Source organism: Mchenga conophoros, linkage group LG3 (assembly GCF_057382185.1).
Source record: "Mchenga conophoros isolate Kocher_MC1m ecotype Shallow Benthic linkage group LG3, M_conophoros_male_GT1.1, whole genome shotgun sequence".
NCBI classification, from domain to species: Eukaryota; Metazoa; Chordata; class Actinopteri; order Cichliformes; family Cichlidae; genus Mchenga; species Mchenga conophoros.
The window spans coordinates 51,661,506-51,679,270 of record NC_140528.1 but is presented as its reverse complement, the minus strand read 5'-3'; the positions used below and the strand labels follow the sequence as shown (position 1 = coordinate 51,679,270).

Genomic DNA, 17,765 nt, shown 5'->3' with positions numbered 1-17,765 from the left:
TAATGCTCAATTCCAATTTTTTTGCCTGCTTGTTCACACTAAAAATAAAATGCAACAGCAAATGTGCTCTAGTGTGAACCCTCAAAGCAGCCCGCATGTGCAAAAAAAGACGTCTCACACAACGCGCTCTGTTTAGACCCAGAGCAAACCGTATTGTTTGACTGTTGGCCCTTAATATAAAGACTTCGGACTTTACGTTTCCCAATTTTGCTTTGAGTAATAAAGTTATTGTGTTATTTACATATGGCCTAATAATGATCCTTATTGCTGTTTTAGAGAGGAGCGGTGCTTCAAAGGATAGTTGCAGATTTCTGTCAAAATCTGCCGATTGTACAGTACAAATAAAATTTCCACGTTCCTCCAACGCTGTCTTACCAACTGTTTCACTAACATCCACACGAGATGGCCAGGAAGCGTTCGCGATGTCTTCTCCGGCGCTGATAATTGGCGTCTGTCTTGTGTCAGTGACGTAAAAGACGCCTTTAATGCGACGTGACCATACAAACAGCAGTCGCTTTCTAGAACATCAGATATGTATCGGATTCAGCACCACATACGAAAGTGACCCAGATCGGATTTGAAAATATTGGATTTGTGCCGTTCACACTGTCATACCATGATTGGATATGGGTCACATAGGGTCAAAAAATTCGGATTTGATGCGCTTTTGCCTGCAGTGTGAACGTAGCCAAAGATTAGTTTCACATTTTCAGAAGTGAGTGACATCCTGGAATGAAGAAAGATGAAAAGATTTTGTTCAAAGTTTTATTTCATATAAAAGCTTTTTGTTCACAACAAACATATATTCACTGAATATAATCATTAAAATTACATTTTATAAATCACAGAATCACAACAGAAGGATTTATCTTAATGTTAAGTGAGGTCACCAATAGACTGGAGGGAGATTAGAACACTTGACAAGCTGCCACTGCCTCTGCTTTCACTGCATTGAAATCACTCACAGCTGTCTCACACTTTGTAAGCATGAATATTTCAACCAGTATGAATTCTTATGTGTTTCTTTAAGTGTGTGTTTTGACTGAATTTCTTTCCACAGGTGCTGCAAGAATACGCCTTCTCACCTGTGTGAGTTCTTGTATGAATTTCCATGTTTGATTTCTCACTGAATCTTTTCCCACAGGTTCTGCAAGAATACGGCTTCTCACCTGTGTGAGTTCTTGTATGAATTTCCATGTTTGATTTCTCACTGAATCTTTTCCCACAGGTTCTGCAAGAATACGCCTTCTCACCTGTGTGAGTTCTTACGTGAGATCGCAGTGTTGAGTTCTGAGTGAATGTTTTTTTACAGGTACTACAAGAATACGGCTTCTCACCTGTGTGAGTTCTTGTATGAATTTCCATGTTTGATTTCTTACTGAATCTTTTCCCACAGGTGCTGCAAGAAAACGGCTTCTCACCTGTGTGAGTTCTTACGTGAGATCGCAGTGTTGAGTTCTGAGTGAATGTTTTTTTACAGGTACTACAAGAATACGGTTTCTCACTTGTGTGAGTTCTTACGTGAGATCGCAGTGTTGAGTTCTGAGTGAATGTTTTATTACAGGTACTACAAGAATACGGCTTCTCACCTGTGTGAGTTCTTGTATGAATTTCCATGTTTGATTTCTCACTGAATCTTTTCCCACAGGTTCTGCAAGAATACGGCTTCTCACCTGTGTGAGTTCTTGTATGAATTTCCATGTTTGATTTCTCACTGAATCTTTTCCCACAGGTTCTGCAAGAATACGGTTTCTCACCTGTGTGAGTTCTTACGTGAGATCGCAGTGTTGAGTTCTGAGTGAATGTTTTTTTACAGGTACTACAAGAATACGGCTTCTCACCTGTGTGAGTTCTTGTATGAATTTCCATGTTTGATTTCTGACAGAAACTTTTCCCACAGGTGCTACAAGAAAACGGCTTCTCACCTGTGTGAGTTCTTATGTGAGCTTCTAGTGCTGACTTTGAAACTAATTCCTTCCCACAGGTGCTACAAGGATGTGATTTCTTACCTGTGTGAATTTTCAAGCACTGACTGAATTTTGTCCTACAGGTCCAACAACAACAACATGATTTATTACGTGTGTGAACTCTCCGATGTGTAGTCAGATCGGATTCAGAGTTGAAAGTTTTTCCACAGCTGTCACATTTTAAAACATTTGTCTTTGTTTCAGTTTTACTCTGACTGTCTGACACAGGAGTGCTGTCTACTCTCTGATCGTGACTTGTCTTTCTGTGATGTCTTCTCTGCTTCAGCTCCATGTTTCTAGTTGATCCTGAGTCCACATGCTGACTTTCTACTTGATCTTGGCTCTCTGCTTCAGGAGAGCTGTGAGAAAGGAGCTGCTCACTGCTTAGTTTTTGTTCAGTCTCCTGCTTCAGTCCAAGCTGCTCTCCCTCCTGACTGCTGCAGAGCTCCTCCTGTTCCTCTTTAATGTGTAGAGGCTCTGGGTCCTCCTGGTCACAGACCTGCTGCTGTGTGGGGTCTGAAGAGACAAACGGAGAAAAATGATAGAAAAACGGGTGAAAATATTTTGTAAACTCTGAATATTCTCATTACTTTCACATTTCTCTGTGAAAATGACCTGAAATCCATTTTCTACTAATTTGCCACACACCAACACAAATCCCTATCCTAATAAGGACACACATATGATCTTTCTCTTAGTATTAAGGTATGAGCATGTAACCCACATAAAAAGAGCTGCATCTATAACTAAGCCGAAATTTTAAATTCCAATTGGGAGCGTGCCCGTGAAGGCATCGCGACGCGTCATGGCGCGTGTCTGCACATGCCTGTTGTGACCAATCACATTCGCGAGGCACCGATATATGCCTTCCGGGTTGTCGTCTCGAAAAGACGCGGGGGAGAGGCGTTAGCGGATGGAAGCAACAGGTACGTAGGGCGAGCGCTCTTCGCTGTTTACTATCTTGGCTTGTTTTTGAATTAATTGTGGATTGCGTTCAACAGTATTTTGATACCGCCGTGGGTAGATGCGTGGGGCTCGTATGTGCCATCGCACGTAGTGAATGGTGAGTCTGAATGTTTGTTTGTATTTGTAACCTGTATCAGTATGCCAGTGCTATTAGCTGATGGGATGGCTGAGGCTTACTGCATTACTACTGCTCTCACTTTATGTGGCTGTAGTTTTGTTATTTGAGATTGTCATATGTTTTAATTCATTACAATGGTTGGATATGTATTTGTTGTATTTTCTCATGGATTTTATGTGTACACTGGAACTAAAGCTAGCTTGGGAAGTTTAGATGAATTTTGCTAATAGTGGTTTTGTGATTATAGTGCAGGCTAGTGGTGCCCTGGAGAGACCACAGCGACACCACTACTTTGGATGGCGAGCTAGGCCCAACGAGCCAGAACCCCAGCTACAACTTCCTGCGGTCTGGTAGGAGGCTGCTGCGGCCTACACTCTCCCCTCTTGGTTTAGTCCCCTAAATCTCACTTCTGAGATTTCAGCTTTGGAATCTTAGTGCTGATCATCCTACTTCAGATTTCAACCTGTCTAGACTGTCATACGCGTTGGACTTATATCACTCATGAAATAAACTTTATGGACATTGTTGCCAGAGGTTGGACGAGGTTCCTGCACTGCCGTGCAGCGGATATTTTACAAGCTTGAATTGTTTTATTTTTTTCCTTGTCTGCAGATTTTGTAAATATTGGTGTTTGGTAATTGCACTTTATTTTCACTATAAATAACAATTGTAATCACGATATCTGTGGTTGTACGTTTATTGTACTTCACTCACCTCCTAGAGCCGAATCTGATATCTTCTGAATTAGCCCAACTATTCATAACCAACTTAAATTATTTTAGCTTATGTACTTGCTACATAAGACAAATTAGTGGCGAGCCAGCCAGGAGGTTGTGTCAAGTATAATATTGTTGTGTACATTCAGTCTCACTATCTCACCATATTACTATGAACATGGACTTGTTGGAGTCATTAGGTGTTAAAATACCAAACGCGGTGTTGGTCAGTGGCGTCCCCGCATATGAGGTTGAGGAGGTTGAAGATTTTCTTCTCCAGTATGGTGCTATTGAACGCTCCGTGCCAATAAACTCACCCGGTTCTGAGTTTAATAATATGCTCGTTGTTGAGTTTAAAACGGGGTCTGCTTTTGATTTATTGGGTCCGATTCTGCCGTATACATTTAAGCCCTTAAATAATGAATATCATATAAAAAGCTTGTCTAAAATCTATGCGGCTACTGTCGGGTGCACAAAGACTAAGACTTATTTAGCTGACTTAAAACAAGTAGCAAAATTGTCTGGTCAGGATTTTGCTGAAGTTCTCCAAGAACTAATGACCCAAATAAATGGAGCTGTTTCAGAACTGCGCCCAGGAAAACCAGAAGGGCTCAAGCAGGAATGCACTGCCGCATCTGAACCCAAAATGGCTGCCACTCCGGATCGACAAACCCACAACATGGCTAGCCCTGTCACTTCTTCAGCTGCCCTACATCCTACAACAACAGAAGGACATTCTATCAGTATGTCTGCGGCTGAGTTGAATCCACCTGAAGTACAGAGGTATGTTGTGGAGCATATAGTAAAGAGCGAAGATGTAAACATACGCTCATCCCATAAGCTGCGCATGTTTTCTGGGAGACTACCACACCCACAGCATGAGGTGGACTATGATACATGGCGCTCTGGAGTGGATCTCATCTTAAAGGATCCAGCCATTTCAGAACTGCGAAGATCCAGACACATCCTTGATAGTCTTTTACCACCTGCAGCGGACATAATCAAGCACCTTAACCCCGACCTACCAGCAGAGACTTATATTCAACATCTTGATTCTGCTTATGGAATTGTACAGGACGGGGAAGAACTTTATGCGAAGTTCATGGACACGCTGCAGAACTCGGGTGAGAAGCCATCCGGCTACTTACAGCGACTTCAGGTGGCCCTGAGTTTAGCTGTTAAGCGGGGAGGGGTCAAGCAGGGTGAAGTGAACAGGCACCTGCTCAGCCAATTCTGTAGGGGATGTTGGGATAGTAACCTTATCTCTGAGCTCCAGCTGAAGCAGAGAAAATCTAACCCACCTTCTTTTGCAGAACTGTTACTCCTATTAAGAACTGAAGAAGACAGAGAAGCTAGCAAAACTCTGAGGATGAAGCAACATTTGGGAACACCAAGACACAGAGTTGCAGCTCAAGCTCAGTTCGCAGTAGAAGAAGAAAAGGGGGTCTGTGCTGCGTTGTCCACTCTCACCCAGCAGATGGCGGAGATACAAAAGCAACTTGCCGCCTTAACTGCCTCCCAGTCTCACCAGTCCTGTACTCCTGTTCCAAAGCAGCACCCGAAGCAAAGGACGGATACACAGGGGAATATATCACCTAACCCCAAGCCTGGTTTCTGTTTCAGGTGTGGGGAAGATGGACACATTAGACCACAGTGTGAGAACAGACCTAATCCTGCACTGGTCAATGCAAAACGCAAACAGTTCAGTGAAAAGAAACCAAAATGGCAGAAGCGGAATTCATCAACTGGACATTTAAACTAGATACAGTTCCTGTAATGGGACATACAGGAACTGTGCAGGACCCACATTGTCCCGCAAAGGAGGAAAGGAACAAGGAGGAAATTGTTCACTGTGTAGACCTACACACTTGTCCGAAGGCAACTACAATGTTACCTCATGGGTTAGTTGGGTCAAGATGCACAACAGAGGTGACCCTAGCAGGCCACCCACAGAAATGCCTGCTTGATACAGGATCACAGGTTACTACAATACCTGTATCCTTTTACAACAATCATCTTCATGACCAACAAATTCAACCACTCCATGATCTTCTCCAGGTGGAAGGTGCTGCGGGTCAAACCATTCCATATCTTGGATACATTGAGGTTTCCGTCAAGTTCCCCAGAGATTTTGTTGGTGAAGAATATGAAGTAACAACATTGGCTCTAGTTGTTCCGGACGTACACCCTGACGTCCCCGCTACTGTGCTAATTGGGATGAACACCCTGGAACCCCTGTATGAACAGCATCTTAACCAGCATCCGAGCTATCAGCCTAGCACTCATGGGTACAGAGCGGTGTTGAAAACACTACAGCTGTCACACAAGCAGAAGGAGAATGGCAGCATTGGGAATGTGAGGCTACTAAGCAAAGCTCCAGTGCGTGTTCCGGCCGGCCGCACTATTGTCATCCAGGGCTCTGCCAAAGTTTCCACCCCGTTGTTTAGCCAGAGTGTTCTCCTACAGCATCCTGCTTCCACCTTACCTGGGGGGTTGTGTGTCAGCAGTTGTCTCATCAACTTCCCAGCTCTTTCTCCATACAAGGTTCCTGTGGTTATTACAAATGAGTCGGAGCAAGATACCTTCATTCCACCTCACAGTGTCATTGCGGATTTGGAAACCTACCACTGCATCTTGTCTGAACATCGCATGACCCATCTTCCAGTCAGGAACACTACCACCAGCCTGAACTTTGATTTTGGTGATTCTCCACTGTCACCTGAATGGAGGACGCGAGTCATAGGCAAGCTGAATGACATCTCGGAGGTCTTTTCGCATCATGACTTGGATTTTGGATGTACATCAGCTGTCAAACATCATATTCCACTCCATGACAATACACCATTCAAGCAACGTGCCCGGCCAATCCATCCACAAGATTTCGAAGCTGTCCGCCGTCACCTGCGTGAGCTCCTGGAAGCCGGCATTAAAAGGGAATCATCGTCTCCTTTTGCTTCGCCTATCGTGGTGGTCAGGAAGAAGAACGGTGAGGTCCGGCTGTGCATAGACTACCGGAAACTAAACCTTCAAACCATCAAGGATGCATACCCCTTACCTAATTTGGAGGAATCCTTTTCAGCACTCACTGGTTCTAAGTGGTTTTCAGTGCTCGACCTGAAGTCCGGTTACTACCAGATCCAGATGGAGGAGGAAGACAAGGCAAAGACTGCTTTTGTGACTCCTCTTGGGTTCTGGGAGTTTAACCAAATGCCTCAAGGTGTTACCAACGCCCCAAGCACCTTTCAGCGCTTGATGGAGCGATGCATGGGGGACCTTCACCTAAAGGAAGTGCTCGTTTTCCTGGATGATTTAATCATCTATTCGGACACTCTTGAGGAACACGAACGAAGGCTGCTGAGAGTCCTGAACCGGTTGAAGGAATATGGGCTGAAACTGGCACCGGAGAAATGTCGATTCTTCCAAAAGTCTGTAAAGTACTTGGGTCATATTGTCTCTGAGGAAGGAGTTCAAACAGATCCTGAGAAGATAGAGACCATCAAGACATGGCCGGTTCCCCAGACTCTGAAACAATTAAGATCTTTTCTGGGTTTCGCTGGTTATTACCGCCGGTTTATAAAAGACTATTCCGTCATTGCCAAACCTCTCAATGACCTGACTCGTGGATATTCTCCAGTTCAAAGATCAAAGACCCTGAAAGCTCACAAGATACCCACCTACAGGCCAAACCAACCCTTCGGGGAGAGGTGGGATACCAAATGTCAAGTTGCATTTGAAACCTTGATTGAGAAGCTTACAACTGCTCCGGTTCTTGGGTTTGCAGACCCGTCTCGTTCATACATTCTGCACACCGATGCGAGTGTGACCGGACTTGGAGCAGTGTTGTATCAAGAGCAAGAGGAGAAACTCCGGGTCATAGCTTATGCTAGCCGCGGATTGTCGCAGAGTGAGAGCCGTTATGCAGCCCACAAGCTGGAATTCCTCGCCCTTAAGTGGAGTGTGACCGAGAAATTCCAAGATTACCTGTACGGGGCAGATTTTACAGTGGTGACGGACAGTAATCCACTGACCTACGTTTTGACAACAGCTAAACTGGACGCTACTGGACACCGTTGGTTGGCTGCATTGTCAACGTACTCCTTTAAACTTCTGTACAGAGCTGGCAAACAGAATTGTGACGCTGATGCGCTTTCGCGGCGACCTTACTCCTGCTCCAATGATGAAGTTTCTAATGACCATGAACTCATTCGTCAGTTCATTTCTCAACACACAGCTGATTCTGATGCCCTCCCAGAAGAGACTGTGAGAGCAATCTGCCAAAGTCATTTGGTCAGAGCCACACGGCCGGGTGACTGCGGTGAGGTTGGCTTCACACTTGTCGAGTCTTTGTCAGTTCAAATGGATACCATCCCTGACAGTTACTGTTCCGAGGACTGTCATCAGCTGCCTGTCGTTTCTACTCTTAACATCAAAGAGAAACAACACTCAGATCCCTGCATTCGAGAGCTTATTCACCAGCTTGAGACGGGGAACAGGGTTCCACCAACAGCTAGAGCTGAGCTCCCTGAACTTCCGTTCCTGCTCAGAGAATGGTCCAGGTTGGAGCTGGTGGATGGAGTCCTGTACAGGAGGAGACGGGACAATGGAGACCTTTCATACCAGCTTGTCCTTCCAGAGGAGTTGCGACCATCAGTCCTGAAAAGCCTCCATGAGGATATGGGCCATATGGGGATTGAACGTACACTTGACCTTGTCCGTACGAGATTCTACTGGCCTAAAATGGCAAAGGATGTTGAGCAGAAGATTAAGACTTGTGGCCGCTGTGTGCGCCGAAAAGCCCTGCCGGAAAAAGCTGCTCCACTTGTCAGCATAAAAACATCTCGACCCCTTGAGCTTTTGTGTATGGATTTTCTTGCTCTTGAGCCTGACACTAGTGGCACTCGTGATATCTTAGTCCTGACTGACCATTTCACTAAATTCGCTGTTGCCATTCCAACACCCAATCAAAAGGCAAGAACTGTGGCGAAGTGTTTATGGGAGAATTATATCATTTATTATGGCATTCCTGAGCGAATTCATACCGACCAAGGGCAAGATTTTGAGTCAAGACTAATAAAAGAATTGTGTGAGTTTGCAGGCATTCAGAAGAGCCGTACAACCCCTTACCATCCGAGGGGAAATCCAGTGGAGCGATTCAACAGGACGTTGCTGGCAATGTTGGGGACCTTGGAGACAAAACAAAAAACAAGGTGGAAAGAGCATGTGAAACCGCTGGTTCACGCCTATAATTGTACCAGGAACGAGGTTACAGGGTTTACTCCTTACGAACTCATGTTCGGTAGAACACCTCGTCTACCTGTGGACCTGGCGTTCAATCTGCCACTGCGGGAATCCCAGCAAAAGAGTCACTCACAGTACATTAAGTCACTCAAATCGAGATTGGAGGAAAGTTTCAGTATTGCCTCCAGTAACGCTACAAAGGCTGCCGACCGAAATAAGAAACGCTTTGACAATCGTGTGATACCATCAGCATTGGAACCAGGTGATCGTGTGCTTGTGAGGAATGTCCGCCTTCGAGGGAAGCATAAACTTTCAGATAAATGGGAGGAAGAAGTTTATGTGGTTGTCCATCGGGCTGGGGACCTCCCGGTCTACAAGGTAAAACCTGAGAACAGCGATGGACCTATGCGGACCCTTCACCGCGACCTCCTCCTTCCATGCGGCCTCCTCACGGGCAGTGAGGTTAACTTGGAATCACCAGAGCAATCGCTTCCTCACAGGCCAAGAACTCGGCAGCAGAACCCGGATTTAAATTCCTTCACAGAACCTCTGGTTGAGGATGAGGATGCAGGAAGCTTGGTTTCATTGTATGTTAATCCTCCAACGTTGCACTTCACTGTGGAAAAACAGAATCAATTTCCAGATTCATCTGACAGTGGGAGCCTAGGACCACTGATTTTGGATCCTTCAGTTGAAGTGGAAGTGCAAGGGGAACCAGCCTCTGTGTCCAGTGTTCTTCCTCCAGCAGTGGAGTCTGGTGGTGGGCAATCTGACTCTGATGTGGAAGACATTTTGCTTGAACTTATTGAAAGTCACCCTGAAGATAGAAATAGCTTACCTGAAAACTTACCTGGAAGTGGAGACATACTTGTCAACATTCCTGTCGTTGCTGTTGAAGATTCTCCTGAAGAGTCTAGTGTTATTGAACAGGACACCGACATAGGTGACGGGCTAAGACGTTCACAACGACAAAGAGCACCACCTGATCGACTTCACTATTTCACTCGTGGTAATCCTCTGGTTTCCGTTGTCCAAACGATGTTGCATAGTCTTTCCGATGCATTGGGCCATAATGCTAGCCGTCCTTCGTCTGTTCACGTTGTCTAGCGTTTAACATGCGACGGGACGTGCATGGGTTAAGGCGGGGAGGATGTAACCCACATAAAAAGAGCTGCATCTATAACTAAGCCGAAATTTTAAATTCCAATTGGGAGCGTGCCCGTGAAGGCATCGCGACGCGTCATGGCGCGTGTCTGCACATGCCTGTTGTGACCAATCACATTCGCGAGGCACCGATATATGCCTTCCGGGTTGTCGTCTCGAAAAGACGCGGGGGAGAGGCGTTAGCGGATGGAAGCAACAGGTACGTAGGGCGAGCGCTCTTCGCTGTTTACTATCTTGGCTTGTTTTTGAATTAATTGTGGATTGCGTTCAACAGTATTTTGATACCGCCGTGGGTAGATGCGTGGGGCTCGTATGTGCCATCGCACGTAGTGAATGGTGAGTCTGAATGTTTGTTTGTATTTGTAACCTGTATCAGTATGCCAGTGCTATTAGCTGATGGGATGGCTGAGGCTTACTGCATTACTACTGCTCTCACTTTATGTGGCTGTAGTTTTGTTATTTGAGATTGTCATATGTTTTAATTCATTACAATGGTTGGATATGTATTTGTTGTATTTTCTCATGGATTTTATGTGTACACTGGAACTAAAGCTAGCTTGGGAAGTTTAGATGAATTTTGCTAATAGTGGTTTTGTGATTATAGTGCAGGCTAGTGGTGCCCTGGAGAGACCACAGCGACACCACTACTTTGGATGGCGAGCTAGGCCCAACGAGCCAGAACCCCAGCTACAACTTCCTGCGGTCTGGTAGGAGGCTGCTGCGGCCTACACTCTCCCCTCTTGGTTTAGTCCCCTAAATCTCACTTCTGAGATTTCAGCTTTGGAATCTTAGTGCTGATCATCCTACTTCAGATTTCAACCTGTCTAGACTGTCATACGCGTTGGACTTATATCACTCATGAAATAAACTTTATGGACATTGTTGCCAGAGGTTGGACGAGGTTCCTGCACTGCCGTGCAGCGGATATTTTACAAGCTTGAATTGTTTTATTTTTTTCCTTGTCTGCAGATTTTGTAAATATTGGTGTTTGGTAATTGCACTTTATTTTCACTATAAATAACAATTGTAATCACGATATCTGTGGTTGTACGTTTATTGTACTTCACTCACCTCCTAGAGCCGAATCTGATATCTTCTGAATTAGCCCAACTATTCATAACCAACTTAAATTATTTTAGCTTATGTACTTGCTACAAGCACAAAGCCAAAAACACAAATTAAAAATGAAAACCAATAGAAAGAGACTTTAAAGTGGTCGTCATAGTGATTTTACTTTATAAACATGAACAGGTAGAAATGGAGGCTTCGGCCTGACTGCTCATCAGTTTGTTATCTGTTGAAGTTCAGGGTCTGGTTGCTGGGCTATTGTCTACAGTATAAAATATGTGCAAAGTATTTTAAAATATAGTGTAGTGGCAATTCCTTTTGTTTGACAAACCAAGCATCCCACAATTACAAATCCACAAGCTACTACTGTACTGAGATAATACAGGGAGTGCAGAATTATTAGGCAAATGAGTATTTTGTCCACATCATCCTCTTCATGCATGTTGTCTTACTCCAAGCTGTATAGGCTCGAAAGCCTACTACCAATTAAGCATATTAGGTGATGTGCATCTCTGTAATGAGAAGGGGTGTGGTCTAATGACATCAACACCCTATATCAGGTGTGCATAATTATTAGGCAACGTCCTTTCCTTTGGCAAAATGGGTCAAAAGAAGGACTTGACAGGCTCAGAAAAGTCAAAAATAGTGAGATATCTTGCAGAGGGATGCAGCAGTCTCAAAATTGCAAAGCTTCTGAAGCGTGATCATCGAACAATCAAGCGTTTCATTCAAAATAGTCAACAGGGTCGCAAGAAGCGTGTGGAAAAACCAAGGCGCAAAATAACTGCCCATGAACTGAGAAAAGTCAAGCGTGCAGCTGCCAAGATGCCACTTGCCACCAGTTTGGCCATATTTCAGAGCTGCAACATCACTGGAGTGCCCAAAAGCACAAGGTGTGCAATACTCAGAGACATGGCCAAGGTAAGAAAGGCTGAAAGACGACCACCACTGAACAAGACACACAAGCTGAAACGTCAAGACTGGGCCAAGAAATATCTCAAGACTGGTTTTTCTAAGGTTTTATGGACTGATGAAATGAGAGTGAGTCTTGATGGGCCAGATGGATGGGCCCGTGGCTGGATTGGTAAAGGGCAGAGAGCTCCAGTCCGACTCAGACGCCAGCAAGGTGGAGGTGGAGTACTGGTTTGGGCTGGTATCATCAAAGATGAGCTTGTGGGGCCTTTTCGGGTTGAGCATGGAGTCAAGCTCAACTCCCAGTCCTACTGCCAGTTTCTGGAAGACACAGGAAGAAGTCTGCATCATTCAAGAAAAACATGATTTTCATGCAGGACAATGCTCCATCACACGCGTCCAAGTACTCCACAGCGTGGCTGGCAAGAAAGGGTATAAAAGAAGAAAAACTAATGACATGGCCACCTTGTTCACCTGATCTGAACCCCATTGAGAACCTGTGGTCCATCATCAAATGTGAGATTTACAAGGAGGGAAAACAGTACACCTCTCTGAACAGTGTCTGGGAGGCTGTGGTTGCTGCTGCACGCAATGTTGATGGTGAACGGATCAAAACACTGACAGAATCCATGGATGGCAGGCTTTTGAGTGTCCTTGCAAAGAAAGGTGGCTATATTGGTCGCTGATTTGTTTTTGTTTTGTTTTTGAATGTCAGAAATGTATATTTGTGAATGTGGAGATGTTATATTGGTGTCACTGGTAGAAATAAATAATTGAAATGGGTATATATTTGTTTTTTGTTAAGTTGCCTAATAATTATGCACAGTAATAGTCACCTGCACACACAGATATCCCCCTAAAATAGCTAAAACTAAAAATTACTTCCAAAAACATTCAGCTTTGATATTAATGAGTTTTTTGGGTTCATTGAGAACATGGTTGTTGTTCAATAATAAAATTATTCCTCAAAAATACAACTTGCCTAATAATTCTGCACTCCCTGTATTTTGTACGCAGGCAAAAGCAGTCCACTATCCATACTTGAAAGTTGCGTTTTTATGGCTTATTCGTCCAGTTTGGCAAGCAATAGCAAGATTAATTTTTTATTACTTCCTGCTGCTGCTTCGCCTGCTCTGGTAAAAAAAAAAAAAAAAAAAAAAAACATAGGCCAGTGCATGCTGGTCCAATACCAGTCTCTATATTTATACAAACAAATGGCCCTACAGCTCTTACTGACTGACTTAACAAGGTAAACACCAAAACCACACCAAACATTAAAACAAATATTAACCTACAAATAAAACTTGTGAATAAACCCCAAAATATAAGTCAACTAACAACAAACTTTAAACAAATTTTAAAATGAAAAAAATAAAGAACAAATAGCTCCAACATATAAGATACGGTACTGTACACACATACAGATGTTTTAAGATTATACAAAGGGTTTGAAAAAGCGTAGGGAGGGTTATTATGGCTTAAAACATCTAAAAAATAATTTTAGAAAAGATATGGTTTCCATTTCATTGATTCGTACCTAATGTGGTGGGTCCCAGAACACAACCCTCCTGATAATCGAGGAAATACTGTATTTAGAAAACAACCAACAACCCTTTAAGGCAATAAAACTTCATTAAGCTAACAGCTTAGTTAGGTTCCAGACTCAAGTCAGTTTCTTTGACTTATACCAAGTGGAGGTTTAATGTTACATGTTAAGAGAAAAGAGATGCATTCATGCTGATTGGACTTTTAATTCTTTCTGTGCTTCTAAAAAGGAAAAAAAACCCTTTAACCTGTGATTAGGATCCTACATGAGTCATATTCATTTTAATAATATAAAAGCAATAATAATTTTACATACCTATTCTATCCAACTTTAACTCTGGTTTCCAGATGGTCTCCAGCAGTGTGAGTCGCTCTTCATCAGTCCAGACAATAATGCCTTCAGCCTCCTGCTTCAGTCCAAGCTGCTCTCCCTCCTGACTGCTGCAGAGCTCCTCCTGTTCCTCTTTAATCTGTGGAGGCTCTGGGTCCTCCTGGTCCAGACTGGAGTTCTTCTCCTGGTTACAGACCTGCTGCTCATCCAGACCCTCCTCTTCCTCACAGACATGTTGTTGTGGGGGGTCTTGAGGAGAAAAGAAACACAATAAAAAGGTCATTAATGTGATGAACAGTAACAGAAAACACTATTTTTAAAAAGCACTTTGTGCGTTTGGCAGCCATCCTAAAAGGTTGCCCCCTTTAGTGGCCTCCACAGGAGATCATCTGCCTGCACCACACCATCTCTAGCACGCTCCGCTTTCACACTAACTCTCTGCATGTCCTCCTTCACCACAGCCATGAACCTCCTCTGTGGTCTTTCCTCCTCTCTTACTGCCTCCTAACAGGTCATCCACTTCAGAGAAGTCTGGTAACAACTTTTAAAGTTAAATGTGTATTGTATATCTGAGATCTACCTTTATCTTTACTGCACAGTCTCAGTGCTTGGAGAGGAAAACTGACACTCGATGAACTCAACAGTGGAATCTGTTCGACAAACACTTTAAATAAATGAATCAAAATATGTCAATCAAAAAAGGAGCTTTCGTTAACTATATTTAAATTTAACTGCAGAAAACTTCGGTCAACATATTTAATCATTTATTGAAATCTGGTTTTGTGCAATGATATAAACTAGTTTAGATTTATTCTGGATATTCTCACCACGGCTGAGGGTAGTGTTATTCCAAACAGCACAACACCTAATCTATCAGTGACCATGGACCGGTGTTCCAGATCTACTGGCGTTTAGATCAACTGGCGTTGGTCGAACAGATGTGTGGCAGTCTTGCGTTTCAGGAGCTGCTACTGACAAACCAGCAAAAAACGCCAAATGTGTCATCTGTGAGGTTATCTCAAACACACTCCGTCAGTCTTGATGCTGTTGAACAACAAAATGTTTAAAAATGTGGCGAGTTTACCTGGTGATATCCTCATGCGCGACGCGATCGCGAAAACAGCAAACAATTAACACCACGCCGATGTTGTTCACAGGACAGCAAGAGTAAACGATCGGGAGACTCTTGTCGTCGTTATCGTTCCCCTCGCACGGTTTATTTCTCCGATTTCAGCGTTTTTGCTTCACAACTAAAGCGAACAGTTTACTTTGTGCACTAACATGGAGTCGAGTCAACCAGCGCCACCTCTGGCCAAGTGCCACAGCCTACAGCCAGATCAACTTGTGACACACATCTGCACCTGCTGCTATGATCGCATTGAGTAGAGACTGAGTGGCTGCACTAACCCCTGATACATCCAGATCTACCCACAAACATGTTGACAGATGCAATCCCAGCAATGTGGATTGTCAACACTAAAAACAATCAGTAAGCAAAGACAACAGGGATCAGTTTTTTCTGTTTATTTAGCACCCACAACATCTGTAGTCGCCTTCTGCACAGGGAAAGTCCACACACACTGTGTGGTACCACTTTCCACAGAAGGTGCATTCGATCTGCAAGACTGAATGAGATTGTCAGAGTCATTGTCTGACTGTTTATTACTAATCACCTGCTGTACATTCACAGTAACTGCCATCTCCTTACAAATGTTTATTAGATTAACCACACTTATACAGACTGTATATAACAACCAACTCTAAAATGTTTGTTCGCAGAGAAAAGACACAGACAGACTACACTAACGACATGTGATGTTACAACTGTTAACCATTCCTCGCCGTCAGTCCCCTGACCGTGGTCGGGAGACGCGAGGGGAGACGCTTCCTCCAGGGCCGAAGTTTGTCCTCCTTCGGGGTTAACTCCCTTCACTTTTGTGGAGTAGTGAGGCAGACAGAAATCAGCCGAGGCACCGGAGAGTACTGAAGAGATGAGGCTTTAATAACAGTACTGCACACTTCGAAAACACACTGCATAGCCTGTAGCCCGTTAGAACGCTGCTCCCGGTCGCCCTCTCTACCCATGACACACTCTCCCTCTCTTTTTCCTCTTTCGCTCCCCGCGTTTCCTTCACGCGCATGCTCACACACACACATCACATACACTCCTTACTGCATCCAGTCACACACAAGACGGCAATTCCCGCAACACAACACTAGTGAAATATTAGTGTCATTTCATTCTTTTCAAAGGTTTATTTGCATGACGCACAAACAGACACAATTGAAAGGTACAAATGTGCATGACACGAATTCAAACGTGCTGCAGATGTGTGTCACAGGTTGATCTGGCTGTAGGCTGTGGCACTTGGCCAGAGGTGGCGCTGGTTGACTCGACTCCATGTTAGTGCACAAAGTAAACTGTTCGCTTTAGTTGTGAAGCAAAAACGCTGAAATCGGAGAAATAAACCGTGCGAGGGGAACGATGACGACGACAAGAGTCTCCCGATCGTTTACTCTTGTTGTCCTGTGAACAACATCGGCGTGGTGTTAATTGTTTGCTGTTTTCGCGATCGCGTCGCGCATGAGGATATCACCAGGTAAACTCGCCACATTTTTAAACATTTTGTTGTTCAACAGCATCAAGACTGACGGAGTGTGTTTGAGATAACCTCACAAGTGTCACAGATGACACATTTGGCGTTTTTTTGCTGGTTTGTCGGTAGCAGCTCCTGAAACGCAAGACTGCCACACATCTGTTCGACCAACGCCAGTTGATCTAAACGCCAGTAGATCTGGAACACCTGCACCAGTCCAACATAGTCCATCACTGGACACTGACCCACAGCACTGATAAATACCCAGTTTAACATCTTCTAGTAAAGTCAGTCACACTGAAGAATCTGAGCTTGAACAGCACAGAGTTAAAAACACGTCCATACCTATGATGTGTGAGTTTCTGTCGGGTTTCCGGCTGATATCCAGCAGTCTGTGCTGACGGTTGATCTCCTCCTCATACTGGACGATGGTTTTTTGAACCTCTGAGAAGATTTCCTCACCAACAGCAGTTAGTCTCTCCTTGATGAACTCTCTCAGATACTGAACTGAACTCATTGCTGCTTCACAACTGAAATATTTTCATATAAGATCACCAAACTAAAGTCCTCGGCTAAGTGCAAATCAAACATGAAGCTTACGTCGTCTAAGCTAGCGGTTCCCGCTTTTCGTGTCACGTGATCAATCCTCAACAGTCCCATAGGGCCGCGGTCTTTATATTTACATGTTGGTCACATTATACAGACAGATAATAAAAGACTGTTAGACTTTGTAAGTTGAGTCTTTTTATGGTGCGTGAGAATCCTTTTCATTAAGTATTTTCAGCTGTTTGTCGCTCCTCTGCGCTTTAGTGATTCTTCTTGTCATGTCTATGTTTGTCCACCAGGTGTCCTCCTCGGCTCAGCTCTGTGTGACAGTTTTCTACAACCATGATGAAGAAGAGTTTCTTTGTTTTTCAGTCTCTCTGCTCACTTTAATGTTTACTGCTGGTTCAGTTGTGTAACGATTTCTCACATTTGAAGTCAATCACACTGAGCTGAACATGAAGTTCCTGCTAACACAAAATAAAGTGAGTGACATCCTGGAATGAAGAAAGATGAAAAGATTTTGCTCAGTTTTATTTCATATAAAATCTTTTTGTTCACATTAAAGATAATGGTATCTTCATTTAATAGAATCTTTAA

At 43.9% G+C, this 17,765-nt stretch overlaps 1 protein-coding gene across 3 annotated transcripts; it reads right to left on the bottom strand.

The window, feature by feature from the left end:
- Window positions 1-768: 768 nt before the first annotated feature.
- On the bottom strand, window positions 769-17,263 carry LOC146579365 (uncharacterized). Of its 3 annotated transcripts, none has more exons than XM_085269216.1 (4): window positions 16,968-17,263; window positions 14,011-14,274; window positions 1,901-2,483; window positions 769-1,480 (listed from the first exon to the last, which is right to left on the bottom strand). In XM_085269216.1, exons 1-4 carry the CDS (start codon window positions 17,137-17,139, stop codon window positions 997-999), a joined length of 1,503 nt encoding a protein of 500 aa, XP_085125342.1. In that variant the 5' UTR covers window positions 17,140-17,263; the 3' UTR covers window positions 769-996. The 3 variants fall into 3 exon arrangements, with proteins under 3 accessions (XP_085125342.1, XP_085125341.1, XP_085125340.1); XM_085269215.1 differs by having other exon boundaries at window positions 769-1,841; window positions 1,926-2,483; XM_085269214.1 differs by having other exon boundaries at window positions 769-2,483.
- Between the last annotated feature and the right edge of the window lie 502 nt (window positions 17,264-17,765).

What these genes read in the sequence shown, in the direction of transcription:
- LOC146579365 (XM_085269214.1), bottom strand. Translation starts at nt 17,139, where the DNA reads ATGAGTTCAGTTCAGTATCTGAGAGAGTTCATCAAGGAGAGACTAACT. An exon ending in CAGAAACTCACACATCATAG is followed by an intron (nt 14,275 to 16,967) that starts GTATGGACGTGT and finishes TTTCTCCTCAAG; the next exon opens with ACCCCCCACAACAACATGTC. An exon ending in GTTAAAGTTGGATAGAATAG is followed by an intron (nt 2,484 to 14,010) that starts GTATGTAAAATT and finishes TTGTCTCTTCAG; the next exon opens with ACCCCACACAGCAGCAGGTC.